This window comes from Chelmon rostratus, chromosome 6, assembly GCF_017976325.1.
Source record: "Chelmon rostratus isolate fCheRos1 chromosome 6, fCheRos1.pri, whole genome shotgun sequence".
Taxonomy (NCBI): Eukaryota; Metazoa; Chordata; class Actinopteri; order Chaetodontiformes; family Chaetodontidae; genus Chelmon; species Chelmon rostratus.
The window spans coordinates 9,912,427-9,930,483 of record NC_055663.1 but is presented as its reverse complement, the minus strand read 5'-3'; the positions used below and the strand labels follow the sequence as shown (position 1 = coordinate 9,930,483).

The 18,057-nt window shown below is 40.3% G+C and overlaps 1 protein-coding gene across 4 annotated transcripts in view; it reads right to left on the bottom strand.

The window, feature by feature from the left end:
• Positions 1-18,057, bottom strand: part of abcc8 (ATP-binding cassette, sub-family C (CFTR/MRP), member 8) — a 61,321-nt gene that overhangs the window by 26,787 nt on the left and 16,477 nt on the right. For 3 of the 4 annotated variants that reach the window (XM_041938242.1, XM_041938241.1, XM_041938244.1), the window contains 12 exons: positions 17,155-17,397; positions 13,293-13,481; positions 11,316-11,480; positions 11,047-11,202; positions 7,471-7,605; positions 6,284-6,446; positions 4,865-4,905; positions 4,036-4,181; positions 1,956-2,070; positions 1,628-1,747; positions 690-762; positions 459-564 (listed from right to left, as the gene is read on the bottom strand). In XM_041938242.1, the coding sequence (XP_041794176.1) occupies positions 459-564; positions 690-762; positions 1,628-1,747; positions 1,956-2,070; positions 4,036-4,181; positions 4,865-4,905; positions 6,284-6,446; positions 7,471-7,605; positions 11,047-11,202; positions 11,316-11,480; positions 13,293-13,481; positions 17,155-17,397 (1,652 nt within the window). Of the gene's footprint in view, positions 1-458; positions 565-689; positions 763-1,627; positions 1,802-1,955; positions 2,071-4,035; positions 4,182-4,864; positions 4,906-6,283; positions 6,447-7,470; positions 7,606-11,046; positions 11,203-11,315; positions 11,481-13,292; positions 13,482-17,154; positions 17,398-18,057 lie in introns of all 4 variants that reach the window. The other variant, XM_041938240.1, reaches the window with a different exon arrangement.

Genomic DNA, 18,057 nt, shown 5'->3' with positions numbered 1-18,057 from the left:
TAACTCTTTTCACAGGGGGTCTCGTTTTCTCATTCAAATCTGATCAAAACTTTTATTAACTGAATTTTAAGGGCTTTTTCACAGTTATTGCTCTCTATTGGTCATTTTCAATATGTATATTAGTGTTTGGGTCAGGAGGAAGAACATAAACACAGGAAGGTCCTGAATAAGGTCCACGAGCCAAGTATAAGCAAGTATGGTGCACTAGTCCTGGTCCGACCTAGAGTCATTCTCCAACTGGTTGCAACTGTTAAAATTGCTAATTCACATCCCACAATTGAACAGCTCCAGAGTTCATTTGGGATTGGACCAAGACACCAAATAAGGCAGGCATGAAAGCACCCTCAGTCTCTCGGACTGACAGGGCAACAGGAAAGTCAATCATTCAAATTCAAAAAGTGATTCAAAAAGTGATCAGGTGATTTAAAGTATCAGAATTGATTGTCAGAAAAGCTGACCTGTTCCAGGTGACTGTTCCTGACACTCTCTGCATCTCTCCCAGCGTTGCCAGCAACAGAGACGATTTTCCACAACCCACTTGGCCCACAATCATTGTCAGCTTACCTGAGAGGTTTGATGAGAACGAGAGGCAATATCACAGTAGACAGGTAAATAAGAGAAGGAAACTGGATAGAGAAACAAAATAAGGACAGGAACTGAGGAGGTGAATCACACTGTCTGATGCTCACCAAAAGGAATCTTGATGTCCACATTAGAAAGTGTTGGCGGTCCATCAGTCCAGGTGAAATAGCCGCTAGTTATCTGAGGAGAGCATAGCACACACTCATCCAAGTGCCAGAGATTAACTCACCCTTTAACAAGTAACCAGTAAACGTGTCAGCCATTCTCAATCAGGCAGTGAGGCAATAAGAAGTAAATGTAACCTTGTTCCATAATTGAGCTTAACTGAGCTGGTGAATCACTGCCGCTTGACACTTTACTGAGCAAGATATGGAGCTAGGAAGATAATTTACCTACAGTTCATTAAAAATGATTTTTGAAACACAGTGGATGGGATTTATTTCCAAACATAACAACAGCCACAATGTACAGCATACTGTATTATGATATGTAGATGCTATTAAAAGTATAACTCAAAGTAAAACAAGGTTTCTTTATAGGGCCAAACATTTCATGTCAGGCAAAATTTTCTACCTGTTTTGGATTTTAAAATGCATAAATTTTAACTACCAAGTTTACCAGAAGCCATGTCCCTCAGTGCACTTAAAAACACACTCTGGCTTTGTCTCCCATTCCTGCAGTCTCTAAAGAAAGCTCAGTTTACAGGCTTCCCTTTGATCTGCATAATTTACTGTTACACTTCTTACACATCTATGAATTCTTTTGGAGTAATCAAAACCAGCCTTTTTCCTGTTATTACTGTCAGCCCTTTTTTAATTTTGATGTTGTGATGATGATTCTGATACTGTTGTTGTCATGTTATTTTTCCTGTGTACCTTTTGTATTTATCACCACAGTTGGTAAAATGTCATGACTTGTTAAGAAAAATACATCTGTTCAATGTCCCTCATGCAAAGAAATCTCTGAAGATCACAACTGCTACACCCATGATTAATTGTGACAAAAACTGGAGACAAAGTGTATTTTCTCCTTTATTGTCTATCACCTTGATGCAGATGTCCTGGTCCATGTCATGGGAGGGCCTGTCGCCCTCATGGTCCCCCTGTAAGCTGTAGTTGTTCCAGTCGTCCCTCGGAGGGCGCTTCCGGTTCACCACCTTCAGGGGCTGGAGGTGTCGGGACAAAGACGAGGAGGATGAAGGGAAAGCTTTAGAGGATGACTAGAGGAGGGTTGTGTGTCAGGCATGAAGGACAACGGGGTAAATGATGATATTAATAGGAAGACGATAAGGTGAAGGAAGAAAACAACATTCACATCAAAGTGAGACAGCCTGGACGCACACCAGCAGTGTAACACTGTACAGATGTACTTACCACAGCCTGGTATCTATTTTGGTTGTGATTGCTGGAGCCAGAGGTTAACATTGCTCTGGTCTCCTGCTCGTCTCCAATCTCATCACTTGAGAAAAACTCGCTGAGCTTTTGAACACTGCAGATTAAACAGAGGAAACAGAGGAACAGAGACTTCAAGTCATTCACTGTGTAAAAATGTAGTTAAATCTGTGATGGATCAATTGTGCTGAAGACAATGAGCTCACTTTCATTCATACAAAGATAACAGCATCCCTACTGAATGAGCTTTATCTTTCTTTATCTTTCTCTCCCTTTTACACACACACTCACATATTTGATGAAATTACCTTCTACTTCATGTCCTAATTGGAACAAATGCTTCATTACAACATCTGAGCTAAATAACTCATCTGAAACTTCCTCTCAACTGGGACTAATTTCCTTAAATTTCCTCATCTATGAATGCACGTGTCTCGTGGATTAGGACATTCGGTGCACAGGTAACATGCCACACTGGACCCTGTGTGGTACAGCAAATGCACTGAAATAGACAGAAGGAAATCTAATTGAATATATTTAAAGCCGCACCATGACTTTGCATTCACAATGCTGTCGGCCTATTTTTCCGCTACAAAGAGACGTTTTCTCCTGTTGAAGTGTGAAGACAAACTGAGGTGTTGAATCTGTGCAGTACGCTGTTTCTTTTTCTGGCGTCTGACAAAGTGTGTCAGATCATACAATCCCAAAAATAGGCATCTCAGAGGATCACAGGCAGCTTCCACATGCAAGAAAGAAAAGCCACTCTGGTTAAAATAAGGTGCTTACACCATCACAGTTATATTAGCTGCCCTCCTCTAAGCCCAGGCAGCATATAAAATGTGTGATGTGTAATTTGTAATTTAAGGCAGTGAGTTTCATCACACCCACCCATTACACTCGTGCCCTGTGATCATTTCCAAGAGGTACAGATAGAGGTAATGGGATTTAAACTGACATGCCCTCATTGCTTAGAAAGTGTTATGGAAACGAGTTCCGCTTCATTGACTTTATGAGACATCCTTAGAAGACTGCTTCAATCTTCTAAGCAGTAAATTAATTTATACTTCATTTTCTTAATTATCCGAGTTTAGATTATGCATCTAGAAGGTGTAAATAACCACTTCAGGCAAAGCAGAGAGGTCGTTATTCACAGAGCAGCCAAATGTAGAATTTTATGACGATAATTGAAATTATTTAGCCTCTTTTCCTTAGTGTCTAACTGTATATGGAAGGTGCTTACAGAGTTTGTGCAGTTATACTCTCATAGCTCAGATTAACCCTTTTAATGCTTCACTTTTTGAATACTGGAGTTAAAATTGAATGATTTTCCTTTTTCTATGAGGGCCTTTTCTGAACACAAAACCCAGCAAATTACAGTGAGTCTACTGTATGCTGTATACCTGTCATTCTCAATTGCCCCTACTTTTTCAAGTTATTGTACTTGTTTTCTAAAGCCTGTTGATAATACGCATCCTAATTGCCCTGCACAGATCTGTTAAACCACAGGACCTGTGCCTACATCAACTTTATCACTCAGGTTAATAATTAAAGCAACATAAACACCCAGAAGCATGATAGGAAGGGAAGCTATTGACTTGTGCAGCATTAGCAGCGAAAGGAGAGTGATCTCTGCAGCAGCCTAATCACAACAGATGTCTTGACTCCCAAACTAATTGTGAAGGTAATTGCAGAAATAAATAGGCACAATGTTCCAGAGTCAGGAAAGTGCACTAACACACCAGAGAAATGAAGCTCTATGTCACATGAACAAATGCAGCCAAACCATCTACAACAAGAGAAGCTCAAGTGTTTCATCTAATTATGTTGCTTTTTACTACTCTGCTCATTGCAAGTAGAGCTTCTGTTGTTTCAGCTAACATCTCCTTCTGCAGGACTATTTTCAGAGGACTCTGAAATTCACAGACAATAAACAATCAAAAACAACAACAAACCAGTGTTTCCTAGTTTATCAACAAGTTATGAAACATGATTCTTTGTGATTTATTAAAAAGGATAAATCTGACACTGCACTCTACTGTAAAAACACTTGTTAGTTTCTCACCTAACAAGAGCCTTGACGGTGGAGCGCACCACGCTGGAGAGCAGGAAGAGGGGGGTGACCAGGATGTGAAAGAGGGACAGAGAGGCAAAGGCCACAGCTGGGGACAGATCAGCGTCCTCGGAGATGTGAACATGAACCACAAACGTCTGCAGAATGAGAGGGAGGACAGAATGGCCTGATGTTAGTCTCAAGAACAGCATGAATTTAGATCTTTAAACCTTTGAACTAGTGACTTTTGACTGGCCATCAAAGAGAAAAAGAAGTCATTCTTTAGTTGTCAGCATCAAGTTGTTGTTGAACTTGAAATGTTAGATTTTTTCAGCTGATGCTTTTATCCAAACAGACTTTCAATCAGCCATATCAATAAAAAATTGCAAGAATCATGCACATGCATCAACTTCATCGAATAAGCTAAAAGTACTATTCAGAAGCAATAAGAGATAGAGACAGAGTTGTTGTTTTTGTCCAATCAACACCTGGAGGACCATAAAGATCACCATAAAAGTCCTTCTCTATATTTGTCATTTCTAATCTTCCCTGTACTTAGCATCTGTGTGATTTTTCAAATGTGTTACCACGGTGACCATGAAGGACTTCTATAAATGCAGACAGGATTTAGGGTGGTGCTGACTGTGTCACTTGAAATCTGGACATCACACACTCTGACTGCTTGACACTGTCTCTGCTCCGTCCGTCACACAGGGGAAAAGTTAACGGGATGCACTCTGCTCAGTAGTTATGAGCTCTGTTTATAACTAGACACAACTATAAGCACATTTATCTGAAGCATCAACATTATATTTAGGAGACAGAGCTAGAAGTTACTCACCGTCAGCACAGCTGCGATGGGAATGGCTGCGTTCATGAAAACTGAAAGCAGAAAAATAGGCAGGAGGATATGAAGGTGTTATCAAGGACGTTAACTAGTGAAAATAAACAAAATAAAGAACATAGTTACTATTTTTGGACTTGTTTTGTCTCTTGCTACTGTACAGTCTCACAAAATAAGCAGTCGTTTATCTATGTCAACTCACAGATATTCTGTTAAAACTTCATATGTTTGGAGGTTTGTTTTTTTTCAAGTTTCATTTCAATTTAATGATTACTTGGTTGCGTATGGGATGAGAAAATTCCTTTTCATCAATTCATGTTTTTGGTTTCAAATAACTTTTTCGAAACCAATTAGGCAGAGTCAAAACCACATGGCTGCTGTTGGGTCAGCAGTCTGCAAGGGCATATTGGGTAATCACAGTGTGATACTGAGTTTGAATCTGTGACAGCAGAGTACATGACGGCTCCTCAAAAGTGAAAAAGTGAAGTCGTGAACCTCGTTCCCTCTATGTTTGCAGATGGGACAAGTGCCAAACTAAAAAAAACTACACATCAAATAAATTTGTTATTTTTGCTAGTTCTTATCACACTGCTTTAGGTTCAAGTTACAAATTCAATTTTCTGATTACTTATAATTAGTTATTTGATGCTACACAAAGTAGGTGTCATGACTGACAGCTGTGATTGAGTCACTGTCGAGTCAAGCAGGTGTATGGCTGGGACCTCCATGCTGCAGCTCGATCCCCTGATCACTACTGTACAAACTCTCTGGGAACTTTCCGGGATATTTTACTTTTGTACAGCAGGAGGAAGCGTAGACATGTGACTCTATATTGTCAATTATGCAGTAAATTTGATATATCATTAAATTTTATCTAAAAAAGTATGGATGTCAAGATAAAAGCAAGGTTGTTACAGCAGTGACAGTGTAATGGTGAATAAAACCGTTCTGTTCAATAACTCTCGTGAAATTGTCCAGGAGGACTGTTGTTCACTGTTGTTAAATCTGCCATTGATTTTTAGATTGGATACAGTCTATTCCAGGACGGGAGCCATGCCGGCTGTGGCCACTGTTAATCAGAGAGTGAGGAAGAAGACGAGGAGGACAATTCATGGAAAACAAATAAGTATTAAGTGACCAGTTTGTGCATTGACATATTTTTCAGTATTGTAAAGGGAAAATTAATGTCACGTGCAATTGAAAAAAATAAATTGGAAGTACTGAAAAATATTTTCAGATTTATGTGTTGAATTATACATGTTGACTGGAAATTGTGGGTTCAATAAAGTTACAACAGAAACACATTAGTCGAGTAAATAAAGCCTTGTGCCTTTGCGTGAAAGCTTTTTTTTTCTAAGGAAGAAACATTTTATTATATTTCATGAAATTTAAATGTCAGAAAGCAAAGTGTCTTACTGGATATGGATGTGTAAAGAGCGAAGGCCTGCAGGCTGGTGAGCTCTTTGCCCCTGGTCTCCTCCACACTGTCACAGAAAATGTGTTCCCAAGCATACAGCTTCAGCAGCTTGATGCCCCTCAGCAGCTCATTGGTCTTCTTTAGACGTTCGCTGGAGTATTCCTGCCAGTGTAAAGGGAGCCTTTGATCACACAGCCGTAATCTGACACATCAAGGACAGATGAACTGTAAAAGGTGAAGCCAGAGAGCAACACAAGCGCAATCACCTCTACTTCCTCACAATTGGCAACACAAACATCTAAGCCATCAAAGCGAAGTGGTTGTCTCTGGTTCTCATGCGCCACAGTGTCAAGATCATTATCATTAATATCCAAATTTCCTCAGCTGGGGATTAATAAAGTCTTATCTTATTACAGTTGACCAGTCTTATTGAATGTAGTAGCAGGGAGCAGCAGAAAGGCTTGAGGCCATATTAGCATATCATGTGTGACTGAAAACATTTTGTTGTTTCTTCTATCTTAAAACAAAGATTTTATTCCCTGAGGAGGGAATGACTGTTGTTTTGAGTGTGTGTGTCTTTGTACATGTGACATCCTGATTCAACTCCATTACTACATCCACTGCATCGCCTGGATGTGGACGAACCAATATTGACCAACTCTGTTTGCATAGTCCTGCACGATCTCTTTAAAAAGAGACCGTTCAGAGCTCACGCACGTTGAACACACTGTTAATATTTTTTTTCCAACATGTGAAAAGATTGTTGGTAACTATGCACGGCTAAGAGTTAGCCACTGCTTTCAGTTTCTCATTGATGTAAGGGAATAAAAGGTATGTAAAATTAACTTAATTCCAACATGATTTTCATAAAACAAGGAGTCTGAAACTACACTAGCAGCTCTGTGAGGCTCTAATACTGAAAAAGCCATCTGCAGCAATTTGCATGGTATTATATCCTATTAAATTTTCACTCTGAACCACAAATGGTGGTACTAAAGGAAAAGTCAGGTTGTACAAAAATCACAGCAATCTCTCCAACAATTGTTGAGCTATTTCAGCCTGGACCAGATTGGTGGCCCAATAGATCAACCGCCTGCCTATCCAACAGATGCTGTCCTCCATAGCTGCTAGCATGGCTAAAAATAGATAAAAAGAAGTCTGTAAAAGAGCCTATAAAAATACTCACCAGAGTGCTCTTTTGTGTTTGGGACAGCTTGGTGGCCACAAAGTATTGTACGGGGGCTAACACAGCAATGACGGTCGCTCCAATCAAGGCACTGATTCCCAAGAGGTAGTAGAGCAGGATCACTCCCACAATGATCTGACAGTGGAAGATACAAAGAACAAAGAAAGAAAGAAAAGATATCAACCAAGCCAGTAGTCAGTCAGTTACGCAACGTTCCTCCCTGAGCTCATGAAAACGCACTAACACAGTGCAGCGCTTTCTGAACGCGGTGTCCTTGAGCATACATGCATGTCATTCAAGTAATATGAATCTTAAAACCCTCATCTCTGATACCCGCTATGAACAAAGCAAATGCTAAGTATGTATACACTGACATTCATGCACAAATGCTTGCAAGTGAAGGAATATGCAAAGCATATGTTCCCAGGTGGTGCTATTGTTGGCGCCGCTGTCACAACAACAACCAGATCTCTTTCCAGTTTCCTCAGAGTCGAACAACTACCAATGACACATGACACACCACCATCTGTTTCTAAATGCCGTGAAGAAACGATCAACACCACTTTGGAAATATGAGAGAAGAAAGAAGCATGCTGACTGCAGAGATAAAGTGAAGTTGTCATAGTATTATATGGTGTACGAACATAGTTTTGAGTAATGCTACATGCAAACAAGTAACTAGCAGGGGTTGGCGTCAGGGTGGGGTGGGGTGGGGGGGTTAGAAGAAAACATTAGGAGAAAAGGTGGAAGTTTATTCATTCATTTAATCTATAATGGAGACACAAAAACAGACAGAAATGGTGGCAGCTGGACCGGATCACCAGTCAGCCTTCATTCTCACACCCAGTGGCAGACAAAATAACTGTGAAAGTGAGGCTTATAAGAAACCACTCTTAACGCTGATAATGTCATTATTCTATAGCCTCTATATGCTTCATAATGATACGTTAAAGTAAAAAAAATGTGTCTAGTTCCAGTTTAAATATTTATGAAAATAATGCTTCTTTCATCCGCCACATACAGTAGCTCTCCCTCATGCTTCCACCTGGCCTTTGGCTCCTTTCCAGCCACCCACTGTCTTAGGCATCACGCTGAAAGCGCGCCTGGTTCAGAAATCCCCAGGACACAAAGAACCAGATGGAGATGGATGCGGCGTTTCACACACACCCTCTCCTTCATCTGTCGCAGGATAATGTGTGCCGCTGGAGGCGATGGGTGACAGGTAAAAGAACAGCACAATATGATTTGATTTTCTTTGCAATAACTACAAAAAGAAACACCTTTTCACATTAGCTGCATCTTAGGTGTCAGTCATATGTAACCATGGTATTAGCATGGCAACTGCAATGTAGAGTTGTGGAGCCACCAACCCCCACACGGTCTCTGTTACCCTCTCACAGCATCACACCTGATTCAATTGTGTGATGCTGTTTAAAGGCTTCATGCTACATATAGTAACATACAGCACCATCACTCCCTCTAATCTGACAGACCATTTCCTAACTGCAGTTTTTCCCTCAGCACCTCAAGATAAGAGTCTACAGCCATGCTAGCAGCTATATTCAGGCAAAGGTGCTTTGAAATAAATGTAAGTAACAGAGTGCTAACATGGTCATAATAACAATGCTAACATGGTAATGTTAGATATAATGTTAGGTATGGAATGCATCTAAATACATTTACTCGAGTACTGTACTGAAGTATAAATTCCAGGTACTTGTACTTCACTTGAGTATTTCCATTTTATTTATTTATTTATTTTACCAATGGCTGCAACCATGTTTCTGTAACTGGTAGTTATTTTACATAAATGTGATTCAGCCATTATCTATAAACCCTTTATTTCCTGATTAAATGCAGCAGCTTTGGATTTAATGAACATCAAACATTACTGACTAGGGAAATTGGAGAAATAGAAAAATACTGAGCACATGGGCTAAATGAGCTGGCAGCTCAAGTCTACAGAGTCTTTGATAGTGTCGGAATTGATAATATTTAAAAGGACTGCGGCCCATTTACACTGGCCAGTTCCAGGGCTCTGGTGATGTGCATGCTGGCTCACTGTCACACTGTCGCCACTTAGCGGGACACTTACTTGCTATTTTAAGTGTTCAAACTGAACACACAGTATGCCAAAGGGTTGCAAGATACAGAACAGAGCTGGTTACTGGAGAGAGATGATTTTGCAAACACTTCCTGTTATCATGTATTGGGTGACAAGAGGGGCTAATCTCCTGAACCATCAGTGCAGTCATTTAATTGAAAACATGAGATTTCAAAGATAGGTGCTGCAACAAAGATAAAAAGCCAATGAAAATGACTCAAAGATCTGAGATCACTGGCAAACTTAAAAAAAAAAGCCAGTGACACATCCCATCAGGTCAGGAGGCAGTAAAGATCCAGCACGACGGATTTATCCACAGTTTGGGGCAGACAGGTGGGCACAGAGGGAGAATACTAATGCAGCACAGGCCTCAGAAACACCACAATCAAGGTTATACTGCTGCTGAACGATGAAGCACAGCCCGTTTCTGTCTTGTTATTCATAAATATAACATTCTCATATTTTGGCTAGCAGTTTGTAACAACTATTCATTCATTTAAAATGTGATTTCACTCATAGTTGGACGTTGCATAGTAAAGATTGTTGACTGTGTTTATAATCAGAAATCAGAAAAGAAGAAAGCAAATGTTTTGTCTGGTTTTATTGTCATTTCATTTATTTATTTTTTCTCTTTATTTGTTATGCAGTTGGTCCAAGTGTGACTTTGAGACTGTAAGGTAAAGGTAAATAAAAGATTTCCTCAGGTAATATCTACTGGCTGCCTCGATTACGAATCTATTGGAAAGTGATTTGACCCTGGATGTGTCAAAACAGGCGTGAAGCAAAGTATTTGTAATTATCTTCTGTAAATCTTTCTAACAAAAAGCAAACAAAAAGAAGAAGAATTTCACATCTCATCTCATCTTTTCACATCAATTTACTGCACACATTTGCCGTAAGTCCCACGGGGGCTATAACACCTGACACTCCTTTTTCAGCCTTCACATCTCTGTGTACAACGCTTTGTTTCCCTCATAAAATGAGCTTTGCCCTATACTGTGAGGCTGATGGGAAACGATGCACAGCATGACACACAACAATGAAGACAAAATGCAGACGCAACACAGCAGACAAAAATCCAGTGTAGAAATAAACACTTTGGAAACACAGCTTAATGAAGTGTAACAGGAAGAAAATAGCACAATACGCAATACAATGGAAGAGCAATGCAATAACAGAGAGGCAGCAAAACGAAAGACAATTACACTGCACAATACACTATAACACACTGTAAAACTTGATCTGAACGAAAGAATGTAAACACTACGAATGCACAAAGTACTTTTCTAATGAGAAAACGAACAAAAGCCCACCGTCTATATCACAGATTAAATTAAAGAATTTAAAGTTACTGTGGGGAATATGAGCCATTATACAGCCCAATCATGCACAACACATTATTCCAGTGTAATACATCTTCTTCATTATTTCCTGACCATCACTACTTATTAGAGTAGGCTAACATTTCTTACCTGTACTGGCATGGCCCACAGGTTGGGACAGAGGAAGAAGAACCACATGAGCTGGTTGGTATCTATGGCAACAAGGTTGCAGATCTGAGCAACAGTTAACTCGCCCATGGACATGTTGGAGGTGCACAGACGCATGATCTTGTTGTAGATTTTTGTCTGGGGGAGAGGACAATCACAATCTGACCCTCGTCGACAAACAGTACCACCTCAATGGACTTTAAAGGTCAAAAAGTCAAATGTTAAGTGGAGAATTTCCTAAAATGCCATACCTGTATGGCCCCACGCAGGTTGATGCCTGTTTCAATGGCCACATAGTAGGAGGCCTGGAGGAAGGTCCTCTGCAGGAGCAGGGCGAAGAAGAGCAGCACGGCCAGCACATATGCATTCTCAAGAAACTCTTTGGACGAAATGAAATAGATCCCCAGCAAAGTCATCTGGAAGGGAGTTGGGGAGATGATGGTATCGACCCGTTTATCATTGTTAGTCAAGCAAGACAATCACACAGGCTGGAGACTGGATTTGATTTTCTGTCATTACTGAATTTCAACTAAATTCGTTCCTGTTCATCACTTCAAAACAGGGTAACAGCACGCATTTAAAATGTACCATTTCACACAGCTGATGCATAGAGTGTGAGATGGAAACCAAAGAAGAGTGTGGTTCAGATACAGGAGCTGATACAATATCTCCCTCAAAGATAAATTAATTCTCCATCAGGAAGGGATCATTCACCAAGGAGGGGTTACAAATTATTGATTAGAAACGTTTCTCAACTCCACATCCACTCAACATGAAATTTCTCTTTTCAGTTTCTCATCTCTCTCTCAAAAACACATTTCTCACCCTAAGACCCATAAACACCATCCTGCTACTGCCTCATTGGCTATTTTACGAACAGGCCTATTTTCAGTCTTCTCTCCGAACCGACACGCTGTCATGGCCATTTACTTGAAGTGCCTTACAATTCTTTTAACCATTTTTTAAATTAAGTTTTGATATGCCACTGGCTCGCATGAATGTCTCAAACAAGTTATGTTTTGTAAGAGTTATTCTTACAGAAGGATGCCCGAGTGTCTGTCTGATATGGCAGTCTGCCCTGCATGGAATCTAAGAAACTGAGACCGACTCTAGCAGCAATAAGTCTCATAAATATTTGACAAGGACTAAATTAGTACACCATTGGGGCAGACAGTACTGTCACCGTGACCTCTGAGAGGCAGGAGGAAGCCATGTGACCTCTCTGTTATGTCTGCTCCGGCTGTTTCTGAATCCTTCTCTCAGTCCTGTTTAACTTTGACAACATTCCTGTTGCAACACTTAAAAAATAAGATTCAACAAATGTTGGTAAAAACTGGTTATTTCAGCCAACTCTGATGTCTCTACCAACCACACCGATAGGTGTGACTGCTGTGTGAAATCCATGGTAGAAACAAAACCGGAGCCAAATACATTCTGTCAAGAGATGTCACTGTTTCTTCAGTTTAACACTTGATTAGCATTTCCAAAGCAACATCAAAGGTCCTGCAAAGAAAATTTCTCCATTCGTTTTTATTATTCGGCAATGGGCTCTGACAAGAACATATCATTTTCTGCCAAAGCTACAGGAGTTTTGATTATTTCGGTCTTTGCTTGTTTGAACTTGGATGCCCACACAGTCCTTTTTTTGAGTGCTAAACTCTTAATATGTAATAACTAAAGATACTTTTTGCCCAAACTTTATTTTAGTGCTGCTTTTTTAGTCATTAATATGTATACACAAACACTTAAGATTTGAAACCAAGTATTCAGCTTTACTTCACCTTTAAGACAGAATGTAGAGATACAACAATGGTACAAAATGATCCCAAGTTTGCAAAACTGCTGTTGCATTTAGGGGAACTATGAGACAAAAAAAACAACTGACTACTGTCATTGCTGAGGAGATGTATTTGTAAAGAAAACAAGATATAGTTTGACTACCAGATTTTGGAAAAACTTACAAAAATGCCATTTGAATCATTTGTATGACACTATAATTATGTAGAAACTCTTCAGAGAGTAACTTCAAATTCATGCAATAAGCAAAGTCTGCATGTCACCTGTCCTCTGCACACCCAGTCTCTGCATATTTGTGTATTCACTGAAGTAAACCTCTGGAACAAAAGTCCCAAAGCACTCACAATAAAGAGGCTTAAGAGTTTTATTTGCTCTCTTATGCTATATAATGTTTTCCTACTGTGTGCATGATAGCATGGTTGAATCCTCACCGGCTGCTGAATGGTGCGGTTGTCCTTGCTGATGTGGTGGACGATGCCAGAGATGCAGAGGGGACCGGCGAAGCCCAGCAGGTCGGCCAGGAAGCGGAATGTGATGCTGAGAATGAGAGGTCTGCCGAACGCTTTCCTCAAGGCCTGCCAGATCAGCTTTGGGCCCTGGGGTGCTGTGCCCTGAGGCTTCTGAGGGAATAGAGGTAATATAGTGACCACATTGGGGAAATGAACTACATTCAGATGTTGATTGTCATTTGCTAATCGGCAGTGACTGAATAACAGTTTTGTCAACTTAAAAGGATTTAGGTTATTGAAATCTAAATTACAAATATAAATCATCATCTATCAGTGACACATTCTCATTGTTCCATTAGTATAATGACGATGGCTGGTGCCCTTTGCATAAATCATAACACCAAATATTATACACAGCCATTTCTCTGTGGAGCTGAACTGGAAGCATAACAAAGAAAAAAGAAACTAGGTTAGACAATACAGCCTTTTAACAGAGCAAGAGGATGTAACTGTTTGAACACTAAAGCTGAATTGACAGTAACTCAATAGTCAGCACACCACTGCAACAGAAACCTGCAAAACAGGGTTAAGTTCAGCATTTATTTCCTCACTGCTGCTCACATCTCATGATCAAAGACAAGTTTCACAGTGGAGCTGAGCCAGTTATGTTTAACTGATCTGTAACTAATAACGCTAGAAAACTGCCACAGTCATGCAGAGGACAAGTATTAAATAATGAAACAGGATCAGGGTTTTCAAACAAAGACACTAAAAACCACTTTGAGAGTTGAAGCTATAAGCTTGAAGATTTTCATTTAAATAAATGTCTTTGAGGTCACTACGTATCACAAAATCAGGTAACACAATGGTGATTGAGCCTATGACCCACTGATGAAAGTACTGTAGTATTTATATATCTGCAGTAGTACCGACTGGGTATCCCTCTCGCTAATTTCAGTTTCACGATGACCTGCTGTCCGCAGACTTGTGTCGTGTTCAGCCTAAAATCAGATCACGGTTCCTCACAGAATGATGGAAAAAGGCAAATTATTGCCAGATATCTTTATTAAAACAGCAGCTTGTTTTGCTGCCCCAAGAATTGTGTGACCTGTAGTACTAAACCGCATTTGCTGTTACCACCAGAAACTGTAGGTGTCGCCAAATCAGGGTTGAAATCTTCCAGATTGCCAGAGTAATTTCTTCTGATTTATAATGTCTTATATACTGTATATTAACAAAGAGACAGTTTGCTGCAGTAGTCATTCAGCAATGATCACAGGAAAACATCTGGACTGTCACGTGCAGTAAACACTCCCAGAATATTTTCATTGTGGGCGTGTTTGAACGTGAGTCATTCTCAGAACTCTGAGAACAGACGTGACCATTACCATGTGTCTTTATCTTTCCATTTGAGCTCATACTGAACCTCGGCCTTCATACGAAATGTGTTACCGTGCACGTCACATGTACAAACACCCGCATATAGACAAAACACACACATCCTTTCTTTCTACCTTGGGTTCACACAAGACGGAAGGAGGACGTTTCATTCTCACAAACGCAGAGTGAAACTAGCTTCCCATGAAGTGCAGTGCTTTCACCCCCGCAGGGGTCGGGATGTCACCTCGTTCACAGTAGAATGGGAATGACCCAGTGCCTCCGGGCTCTCCTCTAAATGCCCCCCTCCCACCCCCTTCACTCCACCTCTCCACTGGGATCTCTCAGTCTCTCTTATCCCTCGCTATCCCGGAAGGAAGTGGGGTTGTGTTCACACCGGACGCACACGCAGCAGTGACGAATCTCTGCGACCTTCCAAACACTGGAAAACAATGACCCTGTAGAGGAGGCCCTTCACCTCTGACCCCTGACACGTGCTCCATGAGTGAGACAGAGCAAGGAGAGGCAAGAAAGAAGAATAACGAGGAAAAAGCTTAAACTAATATTACAGTCTGTAAATCCAAAGAATTGTCATATTAATCGAGTCATAAAAAAAAGATCGAATAATCAATGAATTGTTGTTAGATTGACTAATCTACAAAAGAATCGTTAGATTGAATGATGAAAAAATAATCGTTTGGTGCAGCCCTAGACTACGTGGCTATGAGAGCATATGAGGATACTCTCAGTAAAAAACATTTTTCAAGCTGTGGGCTTGCATTGCATCATTTTTGTCCAAAGCAATTTAGTTCCCCCCATATACACACACATCAAGAGCCAGCCTGATAATCACACTGAATTACCATTTCATTGTTAAGCAAATCAGAGAGGTGGCCAAAGACTCAGAGGTTGGGAATCAGAATAAGAGTTTGCTCAAATACTCGCACTTCACCACGTGGACAGGAAAAGCCAAAGATCAAACCACCAAATCCTGGTTGTTTTATAGAAGAGCATCCATCCATTCAACCACCCAATCTCTATACCAGCTTAGGGTACTAAGGGGCTGAAGTATCCCAGCATGCAATGGACAAGAGCCAGAGTAGTTTCCAGATCATTAAATCTGTATGTATTGGGACTGTGGGAAGAAACCAGAGCACCTGGAGGAAACCAACAAAGACATAGGGACAACATGCAGCATCCACACAGAAAAGACCTGGCTGACAAGCAAGTTTCCACTGACTCAGTTTTATGTTCAAACACATGTAATATTTTGTCCACCTCAATTACATACATGGAGGAAAACCTTGCAGTATACAGTACTGTAAACCAAAACAACACCAGACGTGACCACAGGATTTAATCAACAGCTCTCAACACAGCACCAACTGAAAGGTACAAGGTGAATTTCTTATATATGTATTACTAAATAAAAGACTGCGATTAGAAGCAATTACTTGAGCATGTGTAAATGTGTGCACGTTTAAAGGCACTGTGACATTTCTGTGTTTACGATTGACTAATAATCTCTGTGACGTCTGAGTACAGTTTAATGGTCCCAGTTCAGCCGGGCTGAGTCATCACAGGACAGAGATCAAATTTTTTAAGAGAACAGCTGTATCAAAAAAAGGAAAAACACTATAGCATGAAAGATTCCCAGATCACTTCATGCATTTGTCAGAATGTCAGTTTAACATCACAAACCTAAGACGGTTAAACTAACAAATGGGCTCAAAATAAAGTGAAGTACCACCAAACAAGCTGCACTCTAAGCTCTTACATAAATACTTGAAACCTTATTTGTGTCTGTGAGTGGGAGATTCAAGTTGATCCCTTGATGATAATCACCACATTCAGAAAGAGCGACAGCAGTTTTTTTTCCTAATTCATAATCTGGCTTGGCCTAAGTATGTCATCTTGAAATAACAAGAGGACAGGCAGACATTTGTAAAATACAGAAACTACAATTCAGAGAAAAAAACAGCTCTGCCTGATTTTTTGCAGATCATCTTGTGTTACTTTCTGTTGCTATCTGCACCAGAGCCTGATATATCCGTGATTATTTATTCAGCACTAATGACGCAAGAGACAGAGTGGCGCTTTTGATTTTTCCCACATCAGTTACAAGATCTCAGTTCTCAAGAAGTGCAGCGAAGCCAGATACTAAACTTGGAAATCATCTCCCACAGATCAAAACCTTGAGATTTTTGTATTGCCTGTTAAAATGAACAGGAGGACACCAGTTTAATTTCAAATGCTCATTGTAGAAAATGGCACAGCATACACACCTAACATTTACTCCTAATGTGCTTCACCATGTACTGATTGGACGAATTGAAGTCTAATAAGTCTTTTAATGCCTTTTCACATTTGTCTATGGGCTATGATGATTCAAGCATTGAACAACAACCCCATACTGTTCACAAAAGTTTCACAAAGATGGCCAACAGTAATCAGTCGGTGCACTAACCTTCTGCTCTTCAAAGGCCTTGCGTAGCTTCATGTAGTTGGTGAGGGCTCTCATCGCGATAGGTAGTTTGCCGATGACCTTGAGGTCTATGGGCCGTCTGTGAGCGGAGGTAATGAAGGTGTTCATCCACCAGTAGGTGGCTTTGGACAAAAGGTTGACAAAGGGCTGCAGGAAACGAACGCCGAGGTCCTGGAGGTCCTCAGGAGGCTTCACCTCGGTTGGGTCGGCGAAACACATGTAGCGCTGTAAGAGGTAGTACAGAAAGGAAGGAACAGAAAGACAGGTTTCATTCATTATTTAACTCTCTGAGTTGTCTACCGCAACCTCAATACCGAATATATATAAGACCACTGACCACAAGCTGCTGATTAGACATTCAATGAAACAGAAACATCAACTCATTTGAGACAACATCTGTGGAATTAATAACTACAATTTTCTGCATGTGAGAGATACTACACAGTGGCCATGACAGCTGAACACAGTCTTACCAGCGGGATAAATTACAGGTTGTCTGAAATCACTATGGCAATTGCTAAATGTTGGAAAAGCTTTATATGGATGTTCCACTTTCACAACTAGCAGTCTGGAGCTTCTAAAAGGTCAATAGAATAGAATGAACAGAGCAGAATACATGTGGTGCAGTGAAATTTAGCCTCACAATATATTATACGAAGACAAAACAGTGCAACAGAGTCTTTGGAGCAAAGCTACACAAACACAAACTATATTAATTCATTATACTGTGGGTCTCATTGCATTCTTTTTTCATGTTTTTGTTGGAAAATCGGTCAAGAGAGGAATAATGTTCACCAGTCATGATTTGCAAAGTCATGTTTTGTGGTGTCTTCATTAAATTTGATTAAGCATTAGGATTCATGAAAAATGTGATGCAAGAGAGTC